This window comes from Eimeria tenella, genomic scaffold (genome assembly GCF_000499545.2).
Source record: "Eimeria tenella Houghton genomic scaffold, Eth_scaff51, whole genome shotgun sequence".
Taxonomy (NCBI): Eukaryota; Apicomplexa; class Conoidasida; order Eucoccidiorida; family Eimeriidae; genus Eimeria; species Eimeria tenella.
Genome location: NW_013545649.1, coordinates 151758 through 163496, shown reverse-complemented (window position 1 = coordinate 163496; position 11739 = coordinate 151758). Strand labels below are relative to the sequence as shown.

At 48.3% G+C, this 11739-nt stretch overlaps 4 protein-coding genes across 4 annotated transcripts; 2 read left to right on the top strand and 2 right to left on the bottom strand.

Annotated features, from left to right (window-relative positions):
• Window positions 1-880: 880 nt before the first annotated feature.
• ETH_00028215 (exonuclease, putative) lies at window positions 881-4372 on the top strand (the record flags this gene model as incomplete). Its single annotated transcript, XM_013380317.1, has 6 exons — window positions 881-997; window positions 1261-1347; window positions 1683-1778; window positions 2259-2372; window positions 2775-2885; window positions 3155-4372. 6 exons carry the CDS (start codon window positions 881-883, stop codon window positions 4370-4372), a joined length of 1743 nt encoding a protein of 580 aa, XP_013235771.1.
• Window positions 4373-4991: 619 nt separating this feature from the next.
• ETH_00028210 (rhoptry protein, putative) lies at window positions 4992-9141 on the bottom strand (the record flags this gene model as incomplete). The annotated part of the gene is made up of 8 exons (XM_013380316.1): window positions 4992-5854; window positions 6230-6359; window positions 6594-6674; window positions 6921-7028; window positions 7545-7589; window positions 7816-7884; window positions 8225-8781; window positions 8973-9141. 8 exons carry the CDS (start codon window positions 9139-9141, stop codon window positions 4992-4994), a joined length of 2022 nt encoding a protein of 673 aa, XP_013235770.1.
• Window positions 9142-9487: 346 nt separating this feature from the next.
• ETH_00028205 (uncharacterized protein) lies at window positions 9488-9853 on the top strand (the record flags this gene model as incomplete). Its single annotated transcript, XM_013380315.1, has 1 exon — window positions 9488-9853. One exon carries the CDS (start codon window positions 9488-9490, stop codon window positions 9851-9853), a length of 366 nt encoding a protein of 121 aa, XP_013235769.1.
• A 145-nt stretch (window positions 9854-9998) lies between these two features.
• Window positions 9999-11490, bottom strand: ETH_00028200 (uncharacterized protein; the record flags this gene model as incomplete). The annotated part of the gene is made up of 2 exons (XM_013380314.1): window positions 9999-10181; window positions 11119-11490. The coding sequence occupies 2 exons, from the start codon at window positions 11488-11490 to the stop codon at window positions 9999-10001; spliced, it is 555 nt and encodes a 184-aa protein (XP_013235768.1).
• Window positions 11491-11739: the final 249 nt, after the last annotated feature.

The window sequence follows — 11739 nt, the reverse complement described above, 5'->3', positions numbered from 1 at the left end:
CCTCTCTGTATTTTCCTAATCATTTTTTGACTTCGGGTATACGCAAAATGTAGCTCTGCTTCATAAGTCACTTGCTATCTCTCATTGTTATCCTTCCTTTTTCTGGCGGTGTTAAATGGTGCTCCGCAGTGCCACTTTGCTTCTTTGCTCTCCTTTTACTGTCGTCTCGATTCTTGTGTGCGCTAACTATTAAGGATATATTTTGACATCCGCGGTAAACACGTGGGTGCTCGTAAGTCTCTCGCTCAGCCCCTTGCCTGTCTAGTCGGCTCCTTTTCCGCATCTCGCCCGTTTCATATTTCGCTTTGTTTCAGGAGCTGATGTCGAAGTGTTCACAGAGTATTTCAATCACGCCAGCTATGGTGAGTTGTCTGCAAGTCATCTACTTTCTATTCACTTCATGCCGACTGCAGAGCACTTGCATAGACATATTGAGTGTCTGGTCAAAAAGGGTTAATTTAAATACATGCACATCGGCAAGTACGCATTCATCACAACCTAAATCATTAGTCTTCATGCGTGTTCTTAAGGAGCTGCTGGTATTTACCCGGCACTGACACAGCTCGACGCACATGAAAGTCGCAGTGGTGGCACATCTTCACGAAATTGCGTGGTCCTTGTAGCTTGTTAGGCTACTTTTCGCAGATCATGTGCGACTGCGCAACCTTGCGATATACATGAAATGCATAGGGAGCTGTAGGTACATGTGCGCCAGATTGGGACGTGCACAACTGTAGAAGCTGCGTTGGACGCTGGACTGTATGTGCTAGTATAAAGGCTTGCTGTGCCACCAAGAGTTTCTGAGTCCATGGGCAAATGTTGTGCTCCATATGGGGTGAATGGGCATGGGGTTTATGCTCAGCTCCACAGATTCCTACGAATGCATGCGCAGGTGGACAAGGTCATTGCTGCTTGCCGTGAGCTCGGGATCCGGTGCATTGTTGCTCCTTTTGAAGCAGATGCTCAGCTGGCATATTTGTCTCGCACAAATCAAATTGTCCGTTTTCCCCGCACCTTTTTTCCCTGTATTGTCTGTTATCCTCTCTTGAATGCCGCATGCAGTTGTGCAGTGTGGGTTCATCTTTGTGTGCCTGGAGCGTTTTATAATAGTTTGCTTCCCTACATTGTTTTGTGTTTCTCACTTTTGCCCACCAGAATTTGCTCACCGGTGTAGCAGAGGGAACAGTGAGCAGTTAAGCAGCAACAACGACAATATAAACAGCGAAAATCAAAGAAACAGCATCTGTTTCTGTGTCGCAGCACAGCGCAATCTCTGAAGACAGCGACCTCTTGGCTTACGGCTGCAAAAGGGTGATGCTCAAGATGGACAAACAGGGTAAATGCGAAGTGATTCGTCTTCCCTTCCTTCAGGACGAAAACGATAGTTGCATATTGGAACTGCAGAAACACCTCAACAAAACTGCCAAACAACAGGCAAGTGGATACAGGCCAAAACATCTTCTGAAGCGCTTCTGCATGCACTATAAGCAGTAGTTCAGGTTTTCTTGCCACGTATGTAGTATGATGCTTAGTATGCATGCTTATCCATGTACCAATCCCGCATGGATTTCATGAACGTTTTTGTATTCCTATTGACCAATATCTCGTCTCATTTATAAACCGTTCAATTCTGCTTTGACCTATCCGCTGCGTGGCCGAATTGTTCACAATATTTTTTGCAGGAGCTTCTTCGGACTCTGAAGAGTTTGACACACGAACGATTTGTGGCCATGTGCGTGTTGGGAGGCTGCGATTACACCAACAAGGTGCACATTAACGTAAGCGTCCAAACAATAGATAGGCCTACGTGCGAAACGCTGACTGCACGGTCAGTCAGAAGTCGCTGCATGCAAAAAATGACCAAAATCAAAATACTGTAATTTGCCTTCTGCATTGCCACTTTATTGTCGTGCAGCTGCTAGTCCGCCTTCTGTGATGTCCGGTGAGGTCGCATTCTACTTAGTAGATTGGCTGGCTGCATTGATAGTTCATATCCTCAGGGAATGGGCATTGGCACCGCCTGCCGTTTAGTGACTCAGCTGCGTTCATTAAAGCGCGTCTTAGACTTTTTATGCCGCGACAAAAAGTGGTCCTCTAGATTTCCAGCTGTAAGCAACGCACAGAAGTTTCAACTGCTCACGTTTAACAGCTGTGAATTCCCTCACATGCTCGCTCATCCCAAGCCCTCCACCCGTGCGATTGTAGAGACACCCCAACTTCCTGCAGTCTAGGCAGTTCTGCTCTTGCTTGCACTTCAGGGCAAAGAAGAAGTCGTATCTGGTCACTTGGAGGCGGAGAAGACTTTCATGACTCACAAAGTCTTCGACCCGCAGACCAGGCGTGTTGTCTTAATTCGTTCTCACGCTACGCAGGTAAACATTTGACGCCTACGCTTGCACTAGCCATACCAAACAATATTCATCGGTGTGGTGCGCACACGGCAGGCTGCGTGCAAGCACATAAAAGACTATTCTGGCGGATGGGTGCCTGCGGTCTGACAAAGGGCAAGTAGCCTGACCACACTACCATGCCAATTCATGTTTTGGAGACAAACATCTCTTCCACGCCTGTGTCGGTCTCCATGTTAAATACAAATGTTGGACTCATATTTTCGCTTTTTAATGCGATCACAGCTTTAGAAAGAAGTGCATTTGCAAGCGCTTGCGCATTTCTGCGCTTGCTAGTGCATGCAGTTAAGTGTTTAGCAGAGCTTTTATGCCTCCACTGAAGCATGCGTTTACTTTTACATGCGTATTTGCGCATAAATTTATTAGGGAGAGGCCGCCATTGGGTTGGACACGTCCTTCGAGGAAGAAGATGAAAAGGCTATCGAAATGGCCACAGGCATCATAGACCCGAGGACTGGAGCGCCAAGAAACACAGCGGTAAGCGGCAGCAAGATGAGCAGAAGCGGCAGTAACAATGACAACAGCGGGTGCACTTTTAATTTGCAAGAGCAGCAGTAGTAGTGGCGGATGTAGCAGAACTCAAAATGCTAGCTGCTCTTTTCACAGCAGGCGCTGAGGGGTCGTTAATATCCAGCTAATGCCAGACAAACAGGAAAACGTTGGTACACCTCCAGGATGCATCCACCTCATGAAGTCCGCGCATGCATTTGTACAAATATCCGCCTGCGTTGTTCGTTTTGTTGCAGTTGTCCCCTGCCGAGTGCGCGTTGATCCGCGACTGTCAGGAAAAAGCTTTTAATGGACTGGAGGCAAGGCAGCTAAAGGCTCAAATCGAAGCAAAACAATATGCAGCAGCAGCTTCTGCTGCTGCTGCGAAGGAGATCGCACAATCAGGAGCTGGGGAAGCATTTGGGGGCCCCATACGAGCTCTTAAAAGGGAAACAGAGGAAAAGCAACAGACTAAAGCAGAACCACCTAAACAAACTTGCGTCACTGTTCGCATTGCGAGGCGTCTTGCTGCTGCTGATCTTGTTGCTCCTACTACAGCTCCGCCGGCACCACCTCTGCAAAAGGAGGAGCCTAATGCAGCAGCAGCAATTTCTGCTGCAGACACTGAAGCTGCAGTGCATGCACTTGAAGCTTTCGCTGCCTCCTCAACGTTACCAGTCAGCAATGTCAGCATCAGAAGCAGCAGCTGCAATAAACAGCTGAGAGTAGACGAGAGCGTGAAGACAGCAAAGCGCCTAATGCAGGATATGAAGCACCAGGGGTTCCACATGCCTGCTGCTGCTGCTGTTGCATGCGTATTTAGCTCAACAGCAGGAAGCCAGTTGCTTAAACAATCAGAGACAGACGCTGCACAACTGGGCTGCAGAGACACTGCGGGAGTGGTGCATTCTGCGACAAAGACAGCCATCAACACTGTATCCGGCTGCAGCCTATCCCAGTTTGCATTCCAACAAAAACAGAAAAGAGACGGAGAAATACACACAAATATGGTTCCAGTTCTCACTGGGCGCAGAGAACTCATCACGAAGACCAAGTTCGCACACAGAACCAAACTCGTCTATGCACACAAACTAAAAGAAAGGCCGTTTCCAACCCTGAACTCAACTGCAACAGCAGCAACAGAGAGAAACCCGACAGCAGAAGGAACTAGTGGGTCGGAAGCAACAAGTGCGTTAGAAGGATCAGGTGCAGCCATGGGAGCAGCAGCACGAACAACAGGAGCAGCGGCAGATGTAGCAGGTGCAGTAGGATCTGCCTGTTGGGCGCCAGTCATCCCTACTGCAATTTGGGCTGAGCGCACAGGAACGAGCCCCCCGTTGAAGCGTCGGTCATCAGCAGCATTTTTGAAGGCGGACGACAGGGATGGTTCTTCTGTGTTTTCTAATTTTAAATTTAATGCCGAGAAAATAACTGACCACAGACAAAAGAAACGAGCAGCGCGTGCCTTGGGCTGACTGATTCCTTTACTTTTTGTCTACAGGAGCTTGGTCAAAGTTCATGCTACATACCCTGCATTAGGGACACCGCAAGCAGTACTAGTAATACAGTGACTTCATTCCTATGATCTATAGGAGCACACTACACCAGACAGGGTTCCACCATCCCACGCATTGAGGGTGATCTGGGCCAAAGTTGGCAGTCACCTCATCTTAAAATAGTCTTGAAGTTTAAATCAAATTTAACCGGCGCCTTCTCCCTCTTTTAGCTAAGGCAAGGAGGAGGGCCCGCAATAAGGGGGGCCACAAAACGCCCAGCGCAGCTCCTGGGAATTCCCTTCGCGTTTTGCAGCAGCAGCCCACTGTTGTTGTCAACACAGTTTCCAGTGGGGTGTTACTGTGTAGCAACAGCAGCAGAGCCATGCGCATACCTCAACAGACTATGTATTGCTCTTGTTTTGCCATAGAGAATCCTTAGTGTCCCGCGGTAGCGGCAGCTGGTGTCGCCCCTGTGGTATCCGCTGTCACGGCTTTGCGCGATTTGCCGCTACAGTTGCAATTTCTGCTATTCCTAGTGCCGCTGTACCTCAGCAGACGCTGGGTAGAAAACTAATATCTATGCAGGAGTAGGTGAGACTTATTCGCTTTTCAGCATTGCTGCTGCAGCCCGGTGGAGTGTTTTTCTAGAGAGTCTAGCGGCTTCCCGTAAAGGGACCCCCCCGGGTACTTGCTTTGTTATTGAGATAAGTAACTGTTGTATCCTTTCCATTTTTTGCTTTTGTTCTTCTTCTAGTTTTGCCTGTCTTTCAGCCAGCTGTTGCTGCCGTTGCTGCTCCTCCTTTTGTCGCTGCGCCTCCTGCTTCCGCCTGCGCTCGGCCTCTTCGGCTGCTAACTCGTGCCTTCTTTTTTCCTCCTCTCTTTGCCTCTGTAGTTCGCCGGCCTTGGCTAGTTTTTCTACGTGTCGCTGTTTTTCTGCTGCTTCCTGTTGCTGCCGTTGCGCTTCTTGTCGTCTTTCCTTTTCTTTTTGGTTTTCCAGCTCTACGGCGCGCCGCTCTGCCTCAGCCTTGGCTGCTGCTTCCTGCTGTGCCTTCCTTGCTGCCTCTGCTTCTTCCTCTTTCCTTTTCTTTTCTTCTGCTGTCTTTCTCTCCGCTTCTTCTGTGGCCCTTTGTGCTTCAGCCGCTGCTGCCTGAGCCTTTGCTGCTGCTTCTCGTCGCTCTTTTTCCTCCACCTCCCGTCGCTCTTTTTCTCGTTTCTGCTGTTCCTCCTGCTGCCTCTTGAGCTTCTCAGCAGCACGCTTGGCCTCAACGACCCTTCGCCATAGCTCTTCTTCCTCCTCCCGCCGCCGTCTCGCAGCCGCTGCCGCTGCTGCCGCCGCTTCTGCCACCCGCCGCCGCTCTGCCCTCTCTGCCAGCACCTTTTGCAAGTGAGACTGCGCCCCCGGGACTTCATGTGGCTCCATGAAGACCTTAGTGCTACCTCTCCGTATTTCCCACCATGGGCCTATAAAGATTTATAGACACACGCAATACCTTTACCTTTGCACAAAGTCTCAGCGCTAGAAACGACGCCGCAAGAAAATTCTAAATAGCTCAAAGTCTGCATCGAAATATATAAGAATACTTAGTGTTCATATCGCTCTATATTACAAAGGCATATATCTCAGTCAATTATGCGATCTAAATATACATGCCCAAATGTTGTTGATAAATGCCAAGCACACTGCTCTGTGGCTTGTATAGTGGAGAGGGACCCAGAGTTTATAGACGGAAAAGTAAGGCAAACAGAAAAGCGAAGCAGCAGGGCACAGATGCCTACGCTTAAGTTGCACTTTATATTATTATTTTGAACGCTTTGGGAGATATAATATTATTTCACCGTTTGAAAAAATCAAACCCTCGCTCTTCCGCTTGGTGAAGTGATATTCCGCACGCAACACTCGAATGTGGGTGGGAGGCTCCTCACGAAACGGATTGTGGCGCAGGAGGCCCGTCACATATGAGTTATTCTAAGTCAATAAACAGACACAGATTCAAAACAACTAATTGATAGATGAGCAACATACACGATACGGGCAGTAAACGACGGCCCGTTCAACGATTCCGGTGCTCGTGCTGTTTCAATCTCCGGTGATGCGGGTGTGGATGATCATGTGGAGTCCTAGTGCGCTAAGTAACTGAAAGAGCTGCAGCATTGTCACCAATCGTGGGAGCAGCAGCAGCGAGCTGTGGTTGCAGCTTACCTTAAGTAACGCTGAGAGGAATTTAGGAAACCACTCATGATGAGAGAGTGCTGACTGTTTCTCTTCAAGTGCCACAAGGCGCTGCAAACAAAGTGCGGGAAACGTAGCCGTCATTTTCATATGGCGGATTTGGATGGGGCTTCTACTGATCAGCGCAGCAGTGCAGGCATACTGCTACTGCTTTTTCTCCTCCACCTCAGCAGGGTAGAGGCCTCCTTGAACAAAAGAATTCATTGCTTCTACACATCTGTTTTTGTTTTAATCCTGGCAGTGTCAATATATCTGCCTCTAACTTCATCTCCGTGTCTCATCCTGTACCAGTCTTACCATCAGCCAGTCCAGACGGTGGTGATAGGGTCCCGAATAACAAGGAGCCTTATGGAGACTTGTTGGCTTGCACTGAAATTCGTAGTTCTGCCACTTAGTATCTATCGTCTGGAGGAACACGAGAGATGGAAGAGCGAGCTTAAATATTGCATATGTGTGAGAGAAATACAAGTTCACCCAGAGACACAACAGGTGCAACGCAAAAATATATAAAGTCCGCAGAGCTTCATATGCGTTGAGTTTAAATATATGCACAAATAAGTAAACATGTATTTTCCTTGTACACGTTTATGTGAGTGTGTACGTAACATATATACATACGTACCCACATACACAAGCGTGCTTCTTCCAACACATATTTTTAAAATATGCAAACAAATGTTAGGCACACAAGGTAACGAGTGAAAAGCAAGATCTTATTACACACGAAAGACACACAAAAGCAATAAAAGAAGCAAAAAGAAAGAGGAGATGTGAAACACGGAAACTAAGGAGACGGAGCCTATACGAAAAAAGAGAGAGGTGAGAAGACTGCCTTTTTCATATAAAGCGCTACTTAGAAGAAAACAAATAAGGTGCAGAAAGCTACTACACCAGTTTGGCTATTTATTCTGATGGACTCACCAATTTCTCATCGTCAGTTCCTTGCACAACGAGCTCGTAACGCTCCTTTAGCAAACAGAATCACCAGCAAAAACAGCAGCAGTGACCATTAGTGCCAGCATTCAAATTGCACGGAGAGGCCACATGCTCCCACCCAGCTTAACAAGATACTAGTGACTCCAGCTGTGTCTGGTTGCAACTTTCGATCGTTAGATGGCTACCAAGCTGGTCGTTAGTCTGTTTGTAAGTTCATTTTATCCTGTCTCCATATTGAGTAGTTTGTGATTCATACTTTCTGTATTTTGCCCAGAGCTCCGTAAGTGTTAAGGACTTGAAATGGCTCGAAGCTTGCATCGGTGACCTGATGTGCACAAAGACATGAGAAGCGTGCTTGCTGAGCTCCGGGTAGACAACCAGAAAATACTGCAAAAGCTGGGATACAGTACGTAATTGAACAAGAAAAGAAGTGAACAAAGACGCAGGAAGACAAGGAGGCAAGAAGGCAAACAAGGCGCAGATAGGCGTAAACATACATATGCAGAGGGCCGACATGGGGAGGCAGCCATGTATAACTGCACAGAGGCAGGCATATCGACTATGTTTTGCATCTACACACGATTTCACGAGGAATTTGCCTATGGCACGTCGGGAACACCGTAGACAGCAATTTTGCTTCTGCTACTTCGCATGAGTATGCTTGCCTGTTGGGGAGACAGGAGGTTCTGCACCACTGGTATGGAGAGTACGATGAGCAGCGTGAGCAGAAGCACCTCTATGTGCAGCTTGGTAACGAGGGCTGCATTTCTTAGCGTCGAGAATGAAAAGATAGCTAGGATAGTAACAAGACAGGAGGTAAGCCAGACACTCCAGACCTCGGGCCCGTAGGTAAACATGTTGCTAAAGCTGACCAACGTGGCGACCGACAGCACCAACTCAGTGAATACGAACGAGGTCGTAGTACGAGTTACGAATGCAGAGAATGAGGCTTGTAGCAGCGCCAAAAAGAAGAGACAAAGCACAGCCCACACAGCATAGGTATCAGGAGTAGCCACAAGCCAAGAGCACCACAGCACTGCAGCGGAGACCAAGCCTTCAACCAACGACTGCCACCAATGAGTGGCTAAGTGCCGCTGCATGGAGTCCACAGAACCACGTGGAAGCCGCCGAGCCTCTAGCCACTCCACTACATCCGGCCAGTAGTAGCAGCAGCAAGAGCGCGGACGAGCTGTAGAAGCACCAGATCCATCAGCCCCTTCCCCTGAACACAGGAGCAAAAGAACAGACAAGTAGGAATGGAGGCCTATGAAGTAGAAACGCATGGTACAGGAAACGACAGCCATTAGTAGTAGGGACTAGGGCGACATGCTATGAGAGTAACAATCTGCTTGTTTGCTGGCTATTGTAATACACCTTTTTGTGTTCCATTCGTTAGTTTGGCCTTTCACTCACTAGGCTGTTTTTCGAGTAGAGTTTGTGCCTCTTCATCGATAGCTTGAGGTGTGTCTCGCTCCTCGTCTTCGTCTCTGTCTTTGTTTGTCGTAGTCTCTTTATCAAGCGGCCATCCCTGAGTGAGTGGGAATGACCAGCGCCCTGCTACCCCAGTCGTTAATTTGGGCATACGGCTAAGTGTCTTGGCCGAGAAAAGACAGGACAAAAAACAATCATCTAGGCACATGACGGCAGGAACAAGGGTGAGGTAATGGGCAAACGCGACGTTGCCACAGACAGTAGCAAAGAGCTGATATATTACCAAGAGGGAACCTCCCAGCAGCCGACAGGGTCGGCTAGGAAGTACAGTGAGGAAAGGCACCACACAGTGCATGAGGAGGCACAGCACTGCCTCAGCTGCATGCAGCCAGTGTGGTTGGTTGTGCAGGTACCAGGCAAAAGGAGTGGGCAGTGGCTGAGTCTCGAAATGGAAATCGAGAGCCGTGAGTGCTGCCCAAGTCGAATCCCTTCGCAGCATGCTTAGCCCTGCTCCCAGTAATAGCCGAAGCAGCAACCACCGGCTCCCCCATATGCACACTTTGGGAACTGGCCAGCTCAAGGGAAAGCGAGAACAAGACCAAAAGGGAGACAACCAAATTCCCAGAAATCCCGTCTCCAGCAACTGCGACTCCCATCCAAAAGAATACCAAACCTGGCCCACGCTGACTAAACTCAAGTATAGCAGCCACAGCAACCCCAAACACAAGGCGCTAGCTCCTCCCAAAACAAAGATACCAGCTGATACTGATAAACCTGAGGCAAAACAGGCACACAGGCAAAGCACAGAATGCACGCACCGAACTGTCAAGCATAAACTCTGCGCCGTTGTTTTCGCCAACTGATGAGACAGTGTTAAACCCCAGAGTTGGACAGGAGCCCTAGAAACTTGGGTGTTTCAGTAAAACATGGATTTGTAAGCTTGGATCCTGCAGTTAATTACACCCATTGCCGCAAGCCCTGAACCCTAAGCAGTAAGGGCATAAGCCTTTAGTTGATCGCACCTATAAATGAAAAAACTCCCAGCCAAGAGTCTGTGGGCGGCACGAAAAGAAAGAGTGAAGGTAAGGCCTTGATTCTCTCCCAGCCTCTCACGTCACCAAACGCATTTTTGGTTTCAGAGACAAATGAGGATGCAGGTGTTATGCCGGAGGAGCCGAGCAAGCCTCCGTTCTAAACAAAGAGACAAAAAAATTGTTTAATGGAAATATGCAAAGGAGAGAGCAGCATAATTTAGAAGCGACACATAACGGCAAATGGTGGGCAGACAAAAGTGTAAGGTAGTACATGTGAATAAACAAACAGGAAAATCGTCGAGCATGTATGCTGCACCTGAACAGCAGAACTAAAACCCCAAGCTCCTGATCCTCAGGCCTTAATGAGCAGCTCTATACCCTTGAGCTACATGTAAGCAAGCGCATGTCACGACACCAGTAAATGGACCTCCTCAAAGGGCTAAGGAAAACGAAATAACCCATAAACATGAACTCTCAGGCATTGACCATACGCCCTCCACGTCATGTAAGCCGCAGTTTTCACTTGCCTGTTTGAAAGCAACGAGAAATGCGAAAAAGTATACGAGAGACAGAAGACGCAAAAAGATCTGAAAAACGCAAAGAGCAGGCAATACAAAACGCAACGGAAACAGACGAACACTCATATGAAAAACTGATGCAAGCAGACCCAGTGGTGAAGCGATCAAACATCATTTTCCGTGGCAGAAACCGCTCTTCCTGCTTCTCTGAATAGCTAGACCGATGAGCTTAAAATACTGGCAAAAGCCAAAATGTTGATGCAGTGCATGTTTGCTCATCTCACAGACATCTCTATCCTTGTATTTTACATACGCTGGTCTATGTGCATGTGCATTTAAAAGTAAACATACGCAGACGTACGCAAGCATGCTATAAGAGTAAGCTCGCACTTGCACCTGCATGCCTAGGGGTAAATTGTGGTACAAGCGAGATCAGCTTCATGAGTTTATTCACAGCAAATCTTCATGTTGTTTATTTGTCTTCTTGCCTGTTTGAAAAGCACTAAGTTATTAATTAGTAAGAAGTTAAAGTAATTGTTTGATTATCCGTCCGTGTCATGGTTTTGCAGTGCTTACTATACGAGACAGCCAGTACGTATGTTTCATAGTGCTCAGCGTCTGCTTGTCAAGTGCCACACTTCTGTCTTCAGCACAGGTCCAGCTGACGTCAAGGCGCTCCAAATAAGTTAGCCAGCGCCTGCACAAACCTCCCTTTCCCAAGCCGCAGCATCGGCCGATAGCACCCAGCATCTGTAGGATGAAGCATGTCTCTCGATCGTACTTAGAGGTTCTCGATGTAGAAGCGGGCTCCAGGCTGGGATGTGCAGACACCACAGGCTGCATAAGCTGGGGGCTTTCACTGTTGTTCGATGCATTGGCCATTGCGGGCGCTCCTGCAGAAGTATCAGCAACGGGTGTCGCCTCTTCGGAGGCTCCGCTAGGCGCCATCACTGCACCCTTGTTGCGGAACCTCGTAGACCCTACAAGCCCTCAGTGCAAAAGAAACAAAGTTTAGGGCTGGCTGCTGCGTCTGTCGTTCTGCTGCTGCGGGCTCAAGTGGGACGGGCTGCCCGCGTTCCATGGGAAGTTGCGGAAAACGCGCAAAAGAAGAAGCAACGGTGGCTGATTAAAAACTGTACAGTTGCACTAAGTTAAACGGGAAGATTGACTTGGCGAAAAAGCAACAGACATCGACGA